The sequence below is a fragment of the Opisthocomus hoazin genome, chromosome 13 (assembly GCF_030867145.1).
Source record: "Opisthocomus hoazin isolate bOpiHoa1 chromosome 13, bOpiHoa1.hap1, whole genome shotgun sequence".
NCBI lineage: Eukaryota > Metazoa > Chordata > Aves > Opisthocomiformes > Opisthocomidae > Opisthocomus > Opisthocomus hoazin.
In genome coordinates, this window is record NC_134426.1 from 23,089,871 (window position 1) to 23,105,002 (window position 15,132).

The 15,132-nt window shown below is 38.8% G+C and overlaps 1 protein-coding gene across 2 annotated transcripts in view; it reads right to left on the minus strand.

Annotated features, from left to right (window-relative positions):
- ADGRD1 (adhesion G protein-coupled receptor D1) overlaps positions 1 to 15,132 on the minus strand; it is a 158,514-nt gene that overhangs the window by 18,855 nt on the left and 124,527 nt on the right. For both annotated transcript variants that reach the window (XM_009932471.2, XM_075434725.1), the window contains one exon: positions 9,214 to 9,305. In XM_009932471.2, coding sequence (XP_009930773.1) covers positions 9,214 to 9,305 — 92 coding nt within the window. The remainder of the gene's footprint in view (positions 1 to 9,213; positions 9,306 to 15,132) is intronic.

Below are 15,132 nucleotides of genomic sequence, written 5' to 3' on the forward strand. Positions count from 1 at the left end.
ACACCCCAGGATTCTTTGTTCTGTTACTGTATTCGGATATTCCCTATTTTTAAAATATCTTTATTGAAATATGGAAACTAACTTGGGAGCATGGCTGGAGAAGCTATGTGAGACTCACTGGGGACAATAAACAAAGCACAGTTAAAGAACATGGCTCTTCATAGGGTGACTACATCACCTCACTTCGAAAATCTCACTATTCCTGACATTCTCGTGCTTTCAATTATCATCTGACCTGACTGCCTTTTTGATTGTTTCTAATATTGTTCTAAAAGATAAGTGCTTTTCATTCAGCTTCTTTCAGTAAAATACATGTTTCTGCCTCACATCTTTTTCAATTGAAAAGAATTGGGCATAATTTCCAATTTCTATTTCCAAAACACCTGTAACATATCTATAGTTAATGGCATTTTATTACTCCCCTGAAGATAGTATCTAAAAGTTTAAAAGGACATTTGATTCTAAAACAGGACCTTTTCTTTATTGTAATTACCTGTATTTTCCATTTATTTAATTTTATTTTGAAAGAGCATTGTCAGGAAAACATGTAAATCACACTTAGCTAAGAGCTGTGTCAGACTGAGTAGTGATTTACAAGGTTGCCTAGAGCTCTGCACAAGGTGCATGTTTAAATAAGCATTTACTTTATGCGATGCCATAACTATAATATTTGCCTTATTATTCTGCATAAAGCTGACATAGAGTTCTGGGATTATAAATTGGACCAAGGATGTAAATGCAGCAGTTCAAACAAACTCTTGAAGTTATTGCTGTTCACAGTGAATTGTACCATTTCATGATGAACGACCAGCATTTAATTGTTACTCTGGTACCAGGCATAATGCTCTGACTCATAAAACTGCCCTCTTCCTACCAGTATTTTCATGGCTTAAAATCAGATATTAAAAGATTGAAAACTAAAAATAATTAGGGAATTTTTAAAACAAAAGAATGTGAACTCCAAAGCTCTTATTCGCTGTAGATTTTCAAAAACTGCAACTTTCAGTTATTGTAATTCTGAAGTAAAGAAGACATGCAGACAACTGGGGGAGGGGAGAGCAACACCACACCTGCATTGTTCCCATATGTCGCAACACTATATTGCTTACAACACCTTTGACCTGACTCCTGTGTATGCTGGCACCTTGTATACCGCAAAAGGCTCATCAGGAATGATCCAATCTTAGCCACGGGGCCAGCAGAGAGTTTTGTTCTCATTAAATGCTGTATAAATCCTGATTTGACTTAAGGAGGCCCCGTCTCAATGTAGTACACCCTCAAGCTCCTGCTGAGAACACCTTTCACCTGCAGCGACTGCTCTTAGCGTCTCTCAGGGACTGCTCTTAGGTCTATCAGGGTGGAATCAAGAAACTGATTCAACCATAGGTCAGTAAACACAACACAGGTTTCTAGACATTGAAGAGGAGAAATAGCTGAAGGGTGGCTTGGTACGGCCCCTTCTCTCGTAGCCTTTCCTCCCATTACTGATTCTGTTGTGCTGAGAGCAAGGTTTCATCATAGTGCCTTAATAACCGAGTTTTAATAAACCTCATTACATCCTGACACTCAGATATGAAAACAAACATGCCTAAGCTTCTCTGCAGAAAACTATTATATCTTTATGCTCAGAAAATCCAACACATCTTAAATATCATGTTTTCCTAGTGTATTTTGTACTTACATATTGTCTTACTGCCCTTCCTAATACAACAAAGAAATGGGCACACGAGCATCAGAGCTGCTTGTTCCTTTGGAGTCCACAATCAACAGGCCCTGATCGCTCTGGAGCGATAAATCCTGTTTAAGGAGAAATGACAGATGGAAAACAATTCCCACAAAGTATGATTTTGGCTCAGAAGGAGACAGACATTTGTGCAACCTCTTCTGAAAGCCATTCAAAGACAGAAGCTCAGCAGGTCTCCAGGTGACCAACTCCATTACTTTGCAGCTCCCCTCCCACTACTGGAAGCTTAAAGATATTTGATTTTCTCATCAGTTTAAGTCTATTACTGTTTATCTCTTTTTCTGTGGTTTTGCAGAGTAGCCTCTTCTCTGCAGATACGTTTTACACACTTTTAAGCTTTTATTACTCCTCCCAAAATGTGCCTGAAATGCGCCTGAACAATCACAACTTGGCCTAGAGCCTTTCTCCAGTGCTGTGACTCTTAGCGTCTGTGGTAAAGAAAGCACTACCATTACTGTTATTATGGCTCCTAAAAGATTATCACTTCCTCATTAATACTCTCATTGGCAACATTCAAACCCATGTATTTTTAGTTTAAAACTTTGAGTCTAATAAGGAGATACTGAAACTGCATTTGTATTTGTCATATTCAATGAGCCAAAAATTTAATTAGGTGGAAGACATTATCACTGGCAGTAGCACTTCAGCTCACTAATTGTCATTGCTTAATACTTTCATTTTAATTATTTCCTTTATTGGCAGTCAAGTCTCCTCCTTCCAAGAGTTTCCATGAGGTACATCATTCATGCCGTTTGAAGCCATGTTCAATGAACATGATTCCTTACACACAATTAGAAAATGTCAAGAAAACGAATTGCTGAAAGCAGATTTGGCCTGCCACACTGCTGTTTCTAACTGATGGCTCTCCTTCAGCACATGGGAAAAGCTCTTTTTCAACAGAGCACACAAAAGCAGGGGCTCTGTGTCTCCAAGGGCTGGGCTGCATCATCTGCCACCCAGAAAGCCACAGAAAGGATTTTCTGCTGCTATGGATTTTGAATCCCTATAGATTTTCAGAAGAGTTTGACTGCAGATTGTAACTTGCTCCTCACTCCTCTTGGAAGGGGGGGATGAAAAAGAAATTCTCTAATGGTATCACAAAAGAGTGGAATTTAGTTATGGAGGGAGATTACGGTATTGCCTTTGGCAGGAGAGCTCTCAAGAGAGCTTCAAGCAAATGCCATGATTGACAAGTACATTCTGTAAAAATGAACAGCTGCAAATAATCCTTAGAAAGAGAAGTCTTTGGGCACCAAATGACATGAAACAGGAATGGAATCACAAGAAGAAAATGCACAGATACACAGTATCTTGCAGAATAATGCCGGATGTTAAAAGCGGCGCGGCCATCAGCACTAACTCGGAGAATGAGTGTCCGAGACAAAAGGAGACTGGGCTGAAAGGCAGGCGGTGTGTTTATAAACAATGTAAAATACTGATGCAGAGTCATGGCACGGAACAGATCATTGATTAAACGGATGAGCAATTTGCCACAGTGCCTTCGGTGTGCTGCAGGGATATAATAGATGGCTTTGTAAAGTGCTTTGGAATGGGCAATTATACGGTTAAACCATACAGATGTCTGCAGCATCATGAGCTGCTGGAGGACAACCCTCTTGTATTTGTATCTGTCAAAGGGAAAATTTTTCTGTACAGCTTGTTTTTTTTTTCAAATAACCAAAGTAAGGAATGGATTTGCATTAAACCTACATACTACTGTCAGTCTCGTCCAAAGTGGTTTATGCTATATTAAAAAATGCTGAATGAATGAACACAACAGCTTACATGACTGGCTTGCCCTGCTGAGCTTTCTGTGAAGCCCTGTTTTGCTCCCATGGACTGCAGCTACTGCCGTTTGTTCCAGTTTTTAGTGATTAATTTGTTAAATGTTTTTCCTTCATTCAATACAGAACTAAGAGGCTGTTTTAACATTTTACTGAGTGAGGATCGAGCTTTGAGGGATGAAGGAAATGAGTAAAATGAAAGAAAGAATGGGGTAAAAAGCTAAGAAATATTTCACATTTTGTCATAATTGCTTTCTCCATGTATGATTATGACAGCTATCACTTCGGGTTCGCTGGCTTCTGAAGTGTACACTTTATAAAAAAGACAGAGATTTTTCCTACTTATTGGACCGTTTCAGAGCAAGTAGTGAGAAAGTATTCAATACGAGTTGGACTTGGCAATTTATTCAAGAAAAGTTAATGAAACTGTCTTTTCTGGACTAATCGACGCAAAAGTGGCCTAGCTGGGACAGTGCAGTGGTATGGCTGAGCGTGGTATTTTTGTTTCTGTACTAAAACTACTATTCCTGCAACAGAGATGTGCTTTGCATTTCTTCCTCAATCACAGCTAATATTAGTCTTAGTGCAAAACTAAGATCCTTAACAATTTTATTATCCTTTAACCCTTGTAATCCAGGAGTCACATAACTCATGTAAATGACTACCTGTGATAGATTAATGAGGGAAGAGGTGTCCCCGTGGGGAATGAAATGTGCACATTTCTAAAACACTGTCACATTAGATATCTCTTCTCGCTGTGACAGAGAAGTAACTTCCCAAGCAAACACAGCAGCGAGACTTCAAAGGGGTAGAGCAGCAAGAAGAAAGCTATTTAGGTCCCAGTAAGAGTCACTGAATGCACTGGGTGGGAATAAGACTTTACATGCAGCAGAAACAAGTAAAAGAGTCCAAATGGTCCATAACTTAGAAATGTAATCGTGTGCCTTTTCAAGCACGTGAGCAATTCTATTAAACTAATCTGCTTTAATTGCATTAAGCTTAGAGAGACTACTGATATGCTTAAACTCAAACATATGATTAACTATTTCCATAAAAGAGGGCCCAGTCAAGAAGAATGGATAAAGCAAACAAATGTTGTAGGTATGCATTTAAATGTTTCAAAGAATTTCATTCAGCATTCTATAAACTAAAACACTTAAATCTGCATTTTGGTGGAAAATCTGTTCCCTAGATGCAAAACATTCTCAGAAAGCAGCATTTTATTACACAAAATTATTTTGCTGGGAGTCAATAGCTAATCATCTAATAAAAGGTTCCAACATAATCAATCACAACTAAGTAAAACAGCTCATATTCTATGCATGTGTTCAATATGCTTTGAAAAACAATACAAAAAAACATGTTCTTAAGTAAATTCATGTAGTAAACAACAGCTGATAACAATTTTTTGCTCAGCTCTTACCAGTAAACTACTCTTGCAGAATTAAAGTTTCAGATGTTAAAAAAGTGACTATTTGTACACACACACAAAAATTCCTACAACGACCAAATACTTACCGCTCAGACTGTCCCAGGAGTCTATTGTGCACAAATTAACATCTCTGATAATATACTAATTAATTAATTAAATTCATTTTGCCTTAAATGATTGGGTATTTTGCAGTTTCTGTATCATAAAAACTTACTCTTTCATGCTGCTTCTTCAATTTATCCTATATTTTATTTTGGGGATGCTATTATTATTTACTTTAAACAAACAAACAGAAAGACATGTCCACATCATATCTCTGAAACTAGAATAAAATGTTCAGCAAGATGCTCTCTGATATCTCCATTGTGACAAGCAACATCTGAACCTGAAGAGGCCAATCAGCCCATAAGGTACTGCACTTCATTCTGGGTGAAATGTGAACGGGCAAGATGAATAATAAATTCACAACTCCCTTTTCTCTTTTAGCTTTTAAACACTGTTTGATGGATGCTGCCTTCAGAGTGCAGCACTGCCTCACCCTGATGCATATTCTGTAGTCACATTTGAGTCAGCATTTGAGAGGACCTGTTGCCATATGGAAAATCAGGAACAATTACTTTAAATAATTATATCAGTTTATTACTGTCTGTTGCCAAGAGAAACAAGCCTTCTTGGTAATATCCACTTGCGTTGCCAAGTAACTTAATCTTTAGGGAAACTAAATATGCTCCAGTACTAGCGGTTCTCTAACAATAAATATCCTTTCTAACTGATATCATCATGGCTCATAACTGTATCTTTGTTCTGACAATTTCCTCAGCTAATCCTTGCTCCGTTACGGGTTGATGGCCTCAGAGGTACGAGTTATCACGCCTGGCTTGAGACGTGCGCAGAGATGGTATCCAAGCATGAGCTGCGCAGTCCAGGCTTCCCTCAGTCACCAGGGAGAAATCAGAACTTTGAAGGCAAGTGAGATGAACACGTAACAGATGAGATCAGCAGCATGGTAGAAGCACCCACTCCTCCATGGATCAGGAGCCCAGGTGGAGGTGGTGTCAGCTTTGCTGAGCTCCGACATGAGGGGAGACGAAGCCGGGCCAGGCGCTCTCCCACGCGGGCTGCCAGCGGAAAAGGGGAGCCGGTCCTTGGCAGCGTGATTAAACTTTTCTTTTGGCAGCACAGCCTGGCATGAGGCAAGCCTGATGCTGAGCCTGTTCTGTAAAACCTGTCGGCTGCGATTTTCAGACTACAGCAGTTGTTTGTGTTTGAACTCAACAGCAGCTGCGAGCGTGAGGCCTCTTGGTCAGGTGTGTAAAGGCAGACAGAAACCCTGGCCTGGGCTACCAGGGAAAGGCAAGCTGGCGCTGCTTCTGCCACCGGCGCTTGCGGTGTTCTCCAGCCAGCTTTGCTCTGCCTTTCAGCTCATTATCACTCGTAAACTCCAAAACCCTGCTGTTTAAGTGCTATCATCCAAATTGTTGGAGACAGCAACTTACTGTTTCTCTTTGTGCGTTCCACTTAAATTTCATTCCAGCTTAAAAAGACAGCACAGAAATCCCTCTTTTTTTCCCTCTCGAGTGTGTTGGATTGAGCAGGCATCCCCTCCACAGCTCCTTGCACTACAGTTCTCATTTTCTTTTGTCTTCGGCTTTCCAAAACCACGGTCTAAAAAGCCCACTTCTGCCTTACGTACCACTTCACTGCAGCAAACAACTGCGACGTGGTGAGAAAGTGCTTTCTTGTCTCACCATAATCACATTGTGACATTTTAATTCAGCTGTTCCTAAGAAGTGTTTGACAAATTCTTTCTAACATCGCAGTTTCCCCCGTAGCTAATATCAAATGAACTGCTCTATTAAGATGGATGCCTGACAGGCCCTGTATTTAAGGCTCAGGTAACACAAAGTGTTTTGCCATCTTCGGTGATTCCTCCCTAAGCCAATTCAACTTGTTGATTCAAAAACTACCTTGTAGTCCTTGCTGACAGCGACTTGACAGAAACTACAGCGCTTATTGCATTCTCCGGATTTCTGCGTGCTCTCTGTCACTGATTCATTTTGCTGTGCTTATCCACTCTCACATGTTAACAGCCTCGAATCAACATCCAGGATCCTTTAGTGCTTGGAGGCATGGTTTTTCCACTATGAAAAACATTTCCCGTGCAGTTGTCACAACAGAACCCTCTTTTGTTTTGTTCTCTTCTTTTTTTCGAAAAGGCTACCGTGGGCAGACTGATTTCACACTAGACATATAACCTTCTCACCTGCATCAGGAATACTGATGACAAGAAAATGAAATCCAGTGTTACAAAGACCTTATATTTCTCTTTTTTCCAACAAACCAGTTACTTTCTCCTGACATCCTCTGCACATGAAACTCTAATTCATCATGCCTCACCTCTATATTGAACCAGGGTATAAATACTCTGTAAGATCCAATTTGGACAGCTATTCATGCCCTTCTCATTTCAAACTTCTTCGAAGGACCCATTTCTGTAATGATATCTACAGAAAAAGAGCTATTCGGTATATTCTGTTTACCTTCAATTTTATTTTATTGAATTAATTTAGTTCTATGAGGAAAGTTGTTCTACCAGAACGTATTGCTGTTTAACCAATGATTTAATGATTGAATGCTTCCAGATATCTCTTTTTGTTCATTATCCTTTTTCTCCACCACCACCACTTTTGTTAGGTCAAATCCTGAAACTGTACTTTAAAAATTACTTGGCACAAGGAGATGTCTTAGCCAGAGTGTGCGGAGAAATCACATTTTCAGTACAGAGCTCCACCATTCAAAATCTACAGCTGATAATATTTGAACTAAGAACATATACCTCTGATTAAATGGATTTCATCTCACTCCTAGACCTATCATTCATAAACTGTTTTATTTATGTACACACACATAGTTTTCTTCTAAAAATTAATAGATATTAGTGTGCAGGGTAGAGTGTGTATTGCATCAATTCTTTGTAATACAAGTAAGGAAATTTCTAAGTACATAGAGCAATCTGTGTAGCTCCTCTTTGATTTATGGAGGATGTTTCTTTGTCTACATAGTTCTAATAATTCATACAAATTGGCATTGACAATATACAGTTATTTATTTCCTAATATTCTATATTTCCTTCATAATTCTGAAGGTCACAGGGACTCAGTCAAACCTGAAACCGTCATTTTAATTCCCAGTCTTTTAATTTCACTACAATGTAATTATTTTATAGCTTTTGTGTAGACTTATTTACTGTTTTTCTTTTCTTGTTGGACAAGTATACAATAACTAAACTAACTTCAACTAGATACTGCCACCAATATTTAAAACTTAATGGCATTTTAAAAATTACATGAGTAATCCAAGCATAAAAATTATTCTTTATGATACCCTTTCAGAGCAGCGGCAGCAAATCCTTATCATAGCCTGTGACTCAGAAACATTAAATGCAAACCATCATCACATTTTTCTTCTACCTAGGTTACATATTTCTAGAGTTATATACAGTGGCCTTTTTATATTTGGACTAAAGCACCTTTAGGAGATACAAAAAGGAACATTCAGCACCTTACTTTAAACCCAGTATATTAAATTATCTTCTTAGCTACCCATATGAAATCCTATAGATTTTCGAAATCAAAATTTGTCCTTGTGTATTCAGATGTAGCAATGTGCCTACCTTACATTTCCCCTCTAGCCTTGCTAGCACAGTATTTTAAAGACGATACACTCTCAGAGGCCGCCATCCCAAGAGGCTCAAGGCACCTTGATATAAAGACATGCTTGAATTTAAGCACACATTTAAATCCAGTATAAGTCTGTGTGCTTTGCAGTACAAAGAGAGTCTTAAAGACAAACATACGTCAAAATATTATGCTGAACTGGGGCTAGAAACAAGGTTTACCCTCTGGAGGAGCAGAATAGTTGCAATATTGTGATACAGATTAATGATGCTCTGTGAGATTTATTTTTGAATATAGCAGGAAGAGGAAATTCTCCATCAATAAAAGTGAAAATCATGAATCAGCAAATGCTGGAGACTGTAATAAGCAGGAAAGCACTTCATCTCATTCAGCTTTCATAAAATAGAGGTTAACTGGCTGTATTCAAGGAATGATATGCTACCTTTACCATTATTTGCTTTTTAAGAGGAATGATATCAGTGTCTGGGAGAAGTCCATGATGCACGTCTCTATGAGACAGCATTGCTAGTGTAAGATTATTAACTTGTCAACATAATTTGAATGAGAAAAACTTACTTGAAGGCATTGGCATCTCCGTGGACCTTGTAGTTGTCTGCACTGATTCGTGAGATAACTCTTGTGACAGCAATAAGAATACCAATATTGACCTGAAGAAGAAGGAACAAGACTCAGTCAGGAAAGTAAGTACTGACTGTGTCATAGGTGCAAACTGCCCTAGGAGTGTACGGTACAAATACAACAGAAAACTGGAACTTTGTGTGTTATATTTATTTGGCATAACAGGTTTCCAGTTTTGGACTGGTATAGTTTGGCCCTTGTTAATTGATTTCCCTCTCCCCACAGTGGGTAGTTCTTGCTTGTGCTTTCTCTCCTTCAGGAACAGTCCTTGTCTGTTTAGGATAAGGCTGGACTGCTACATTGCTTCAAAGCTAAAGAAGTGCTCAGGATCCCTGCTGTACAAAGAAATACTCTAATAATCTACTACCACCTGACAAATCAGACAAGAACTTCAGCGAACAAGGGCTTGTGTCTGCATGCTCTTTGGTTTTGTGCCTGCATGTGCACAGATGTCAGAAAGCACCTTTCTTGCGAGACTTCACAGCGTACAATTCCTGTTTCTTACCAAAGTCTGCATGCAGTTTAAGCACAAGTTCATTTTAAATCAGCAATGAGGAAAATATGTTAAGCCTGAGCTCTGCTCTTCAAAAGCCCTGCTCTTTTTGATGTCAGGCCCAGCAGAAATACCAAGAAAATGAAAAGAACTCCCACCAGAAAAGCAGGAAATCCTGAAAAGACTAACACTGAAAATGTCTGACAAAAGAGAGTTTGCTCTGGAGTCACAGGTGAAGAAAGAAGGAAATCTTTGTCACTTAAAGGAAATGTGGCAAAGACTGTCCTGCTGTGCAAAGACCTTGGGTTTGAAGAAAAAAAAGAGGAGAGAAGGTGAAGGTGAAAGATGTATTTCCCCCCTTCCTGTCCAAAGTTCCACATCAGTTACAAAACTGATATTTAACATCTAGTGAAGACCAAGGGCAGAACAAAACTATCCTGAACTGCAGAACAAAAAGAGAAGACTTCAAAATAGAGATGTTGCTCAGTTAAAACTCCATAATCATTCTCTAGTTTGACATATTCTAATTCTGATGATAAGATGGTGAATTAAAAAATATTTAATGACAATTAGTTCCTTTGTATTTTTCAAATCCTCTGACCACTCTTTTAATTTTGGATTTCTAAGGGCAGATCATGACCTGGTGTAAAGTAGGAGCATAACTTCGATGGTTCATTTCTGCCACGGTTTTTTAGCCCATTCAAAGAACACCTTGCGGAACCAAACAGCTTTGCAATTACAAGTGTACTTGCTCTTCAGTCAGTTTTATAGAGAAGAATAAGAGGTGAAATTCAATGGTCTTGAGATCCTTTTCCCTATTCCCATCAAAGAATATTTTGTAAATATCTTTTACAAATTCTTTGAGGTGGTAATGAGCATTTTTGAGCAGCCCACTTATATGCTAAATATGCATATTGACTGAAGCAGGAAATTATGAACATGAAGAAGCTATGCTTTCTCTTCTTTCTCTCTTCTCCTTTTCCTCCAGACTCTCTAGTTTTCTGCTGCATGTCTGCAAAATGATCATTACTGCAACATTTCATAGGAATTGCATAGAAAATGACTCTCTGTACCCTTAACTGCTTTCCCAGCATGTTATCTTTCAGCAGCCTTTTTTAGTCTTTTATCCAAAATATCAGTCTCCCCTTTGGACAATTCCTTGTGGATGTCTCACTGACAGTTCAAGTTCATCGTGGCACAGTTGCTCCATGATCCCTTTTTCTGATGACTGCAGACAACAGCACACTCCTGCCAGCCCCACAAGCATTTAACCCTAATGCTTTCTTCCATTCTAACTCTTTTTAGACACTCCTAGATTTTGCTTTCTCCATAGCATTTTTTAAAATATGCAGATTATGCCGAAATAATGTATATTCAAATGCCAAAAAAATCCAATTAAGTAAAAAAATGAAAAATGAAACCTCGTTCTTCATATTCTGAATTTCCTACATCTTACAAAAGTCAATGAAAGTTATGAATGATAAACATCAACAAATAAATACTCAGAATCTTGCAAACTCTCGCTCAAACTGGACATGAACCCTAAGGTCTGGTCATGAGAACAGCACAAGCAAGATAGCCTCAAAGGAGACAAATTAGATGGTTTTCTAAAGCAAAAACTGTTCAGCAACTCTAGCTGAATTTCAATTTCTTTATGTAAAAGAAATTAAATTGGAAATTAATTTCCTATTATTTTGGATGGTCTAAAGTGTAAATCTAAAAAGGCCTTGAGCTTCTTTTCTTGTGCAGTCAGTGTGACTATATCCTTTCCAGGGTTCATTAGTAACATGTTTAAAAGATGAGAAGGAAACACTGTGATCTCACTGCTGATAGAAACCAAGGTACTTGTAAATTTAGCAATGAACCATTACACTCAAGTCCCAAAGTTCTATATTTAAATTTCCTGAACCACTTCAAAATTTTTCTTTAGGTATTGTGAGAAATTTGAGTAATCTCATGCAGCCTAAATAAACAGATTAGCTACAAATGTCTTCCTTTGCTATTATTTCAGTAAGTAAAGCACGGAGGTACTTCCACTGCCCTTGTAATGGGAAATCAAAATACAGCCACTGAATTGTTCCTTCAGTGATTTTCTTGGCATCTGACGTCAATACTTTGCCACTGATTTCAACAGAAGAATGTTTAGTTGCTGAAACACTATGCTTTAACCTATCTCAGAATGTTCAAACTAGGAGAATAAATATTTAGAGAAGGGTACTGTATATAGTTCCTATTTTTTACTTCTCTGAAAGGCCAGGTTACCTGACAGTTGCAGTTATTTTGCCTTAAAATTACAAAGGAACTTAGAATTTTGCTTACAGGTACTGGCCACCCTCTAGTTTTCAAAAAAATGTAGCTAATAACATTAGTGTTTGTTTCCTAACTCACAGGACTCCTTTCAAGGCAGCTTGTCCAACCCCAGGCACATGCAAGTCTCTCCGAAACCAGCACGAGCTGCCAGTTCCCATTATTGTAGGCTTGATCCAAAGCCCACCAGAGCCCATGGAAAGATCCCAAAGACATCAGGGAGCTCTGGCTCACTCTAGTGTCAACTTCATCTGACTAAAAATTGTCAGATCAGGAAGAGACTTAAATGAGCAAAAAGGACCTCTTTCAAAATATCTTTTCTCATCAACATATCTTCAGACCAGATACAGTGAGACAAATTCTTTCCCTCACTTAGTTTTTTTTTTTGCAGGGGTTTCACCTAGATTCCCTCCAAGTCTCATGAGATTTTTGTTTCTTCTCTAGCGGAGTGCAGAAATCCCATGTGTAAAACCCTCTGATGTGTGTGTTGCGTCCTAGCCAAGAAAAGGCTTGGCAGCACAGAGGAACCAGAAAAAAAAAATGGAGAAAACATATTGCCTTAATTAAATCCATTGACCAGCTTTCCTCCAAAACCACAGACTATTTTAGGCTCCGCTTCAGTTTCAGGCAATGGTACAGGGAGTTAGAACTGACTCTTCCAGTCTGAGGTTTAAGGTACTCTCTCATGGTGTGAGTTAGTTTGAGCCATATCACTACCACACAACTGCTGCCAGTGGTTGCAGTTGCAGCCCCTTGCTAGGTCACATCAGCAATCACTACTGGGTATTGTGTATCTCCAAACACAGCTGGTCGATTAAATTAGATCGATGTTAGAATTCAGAAGAATGATTTTGGAAAGCCTGATTCCACTTTTAGGTATCCCAGAGCAACTACAGATGGAATAGACTAAATTGAGTTATTTTAGACTTGGGTGTACATGACTTCATACTAATATCTGCAATATCCCACCAGTCGGAGCTGAATATCAGAGCAAAACTTTGGGGTTGGAAAGGAAATACACAAGAAAATAAATATTAAATATAAGGTGTAACAGATCCCTGGCTTCCATTTTTTCTTCATATTAATCCTTAATTTTTAATTTCTTACGATCTGCCCTCTTGTTTGGAAAAATGTTGCATGTTTTCTTGTTGGTTAAGTAAGAAGAAATTTAATTTTAAAATAACGAAGGAATTTAATTTTAAAATAGTAGAAGTGCTTATAACTGAGTGCTAATAAGAAAAAATGAGAAGCTCAGCAGCTGTGGCCTGTTCCTTTGTGCTCTAATCCACCACAGCACTTAAGTATGTATTTGATTTCAATGACTGAGGAATTCTACTGTCACAGGGCCTTTAAATGCTGTGGGTCCAATTCTGTCACCTCTTCCCACAATGAATGATGTCTAATAAGGGACACAAATTGTCAATTTTCAATCAGTGGGCCTACCTGCAGAGTAAGATATTGTTCAATATATTGAAATGATTCTAATTTGGCACTGGTACATAAAGCTATGAATAAATACCATGAGGCACTAGAACTCACTCAATCATGTATGATCAGCAGGTATAAGGGAGAGAAATTTATTTATATATTGAATATTCATAAGCAAGTACCAAGTGAAGACAGTGATGCCAATCCCTGCCTGGGACCCAAGTTCCACCAAGTCCCATCTGAAGACACTGGTTACAAAGCTGATGTCCCCGTAGCACAGAACTGTTAATAATAATGAAAACCATTTAGCTCCATAAAAATGCTGTTTATCCGAAAGACTTGTAAAAAAACACCAGGAAAATAACTAAATAACTACTTACAGGGAAAACAATAGAAAGGGCTTGCCAGTACAGCCCAGTATCTCCCCCCCATAATGGATTGCTCACTGTCTGCAGCATACTTGCTGCTCCGTGTGCACAGATGCTTTCCGCAGAATTTCCTTAATTCTGCCATATCTATGGAAACACACCAAGGCAGCAGATGGTTGATAACAAACAAAACCTTCTGCCAGAAGTTTTAATGTCTTGTTCCAAAAATTCAGGTGCTTTGTCAAGTGTTTTTTTCCCATTGAAGACATGTCCCAGGCCAACTTTGGCTGAGATCATATTGGTTTTCAAATTAATTGTAACAAATTTTTTGCAAAGCTGCATTAAGAGGATGCCACAGAGGTTTGGGTGTTGTGGTTTGGGAAGTAGAGGAAAGAGATCTTTAAACCTGAAGATCCAGGTAGAAGTGAAAAGATGTCCACGTACAAGGAACTATTTCCTTCACCACATCCCTTGACTCAAACCGTGTGGAAAGAGCACTTTGGGTATGGGAATCCATACGGGGCTGGGAGGTTCTCTGAATTACTCTCTAGAAAAGTATGTGTGAGTATTTTTTCCCAGTCACACTCCCACCACATCATTCTGTTTTAAGGCTCCGTGATGTCTATATTGCCTGTGAGGCTGTGGCAGGACCAAAGTAGACTGCGTCTGCCTAGCCTCTCGGGAGTGGGAGCTGAAAAGAGCAGTCCCCATTTTCTTCACAGCATAATCTTTTTTCTTGGCAGAGAGAAGCTGTGGATGGAAGTAGTCAAAAGCTGCTTTTTGAGCCGTATTTTCAGAACTAAACACTAGTTCACGCCAGTGGCTAATTTGTTATTTAAAGAGCACAGGCACACATGCACACACGAAATCGTGTTTAGCTTTGTTATTTCCCTATAGGCACTAACACATTTTTCAGCTGCATATTCAATGTCCAGAGAGAATAATTTGTCAGCTAGCTTGCTGCTATTTTGGGCAGAGCTGGGTTTAGACTATTAACAAATTGCTCTACGTGGATCAACCTTGTGAGCTCATTTTTTCTCTTTCTCATAATATTTGTATCCTTACAAGAATATGACTTGATATGCACAAATATTATATATCATAAGTGAGAGCTAGAGAGTTAAACCCTTACTTTCACTGGCAAGCAGCTACGCATGCAAATTGTTGAAGGCTGTGCTCACTCAGGTGAGTAAGCGCTTCACTATCTGGCATGTTTTGATTAATACCATCTCTGGACAGCAGCTGGGAAAGATATGGTTT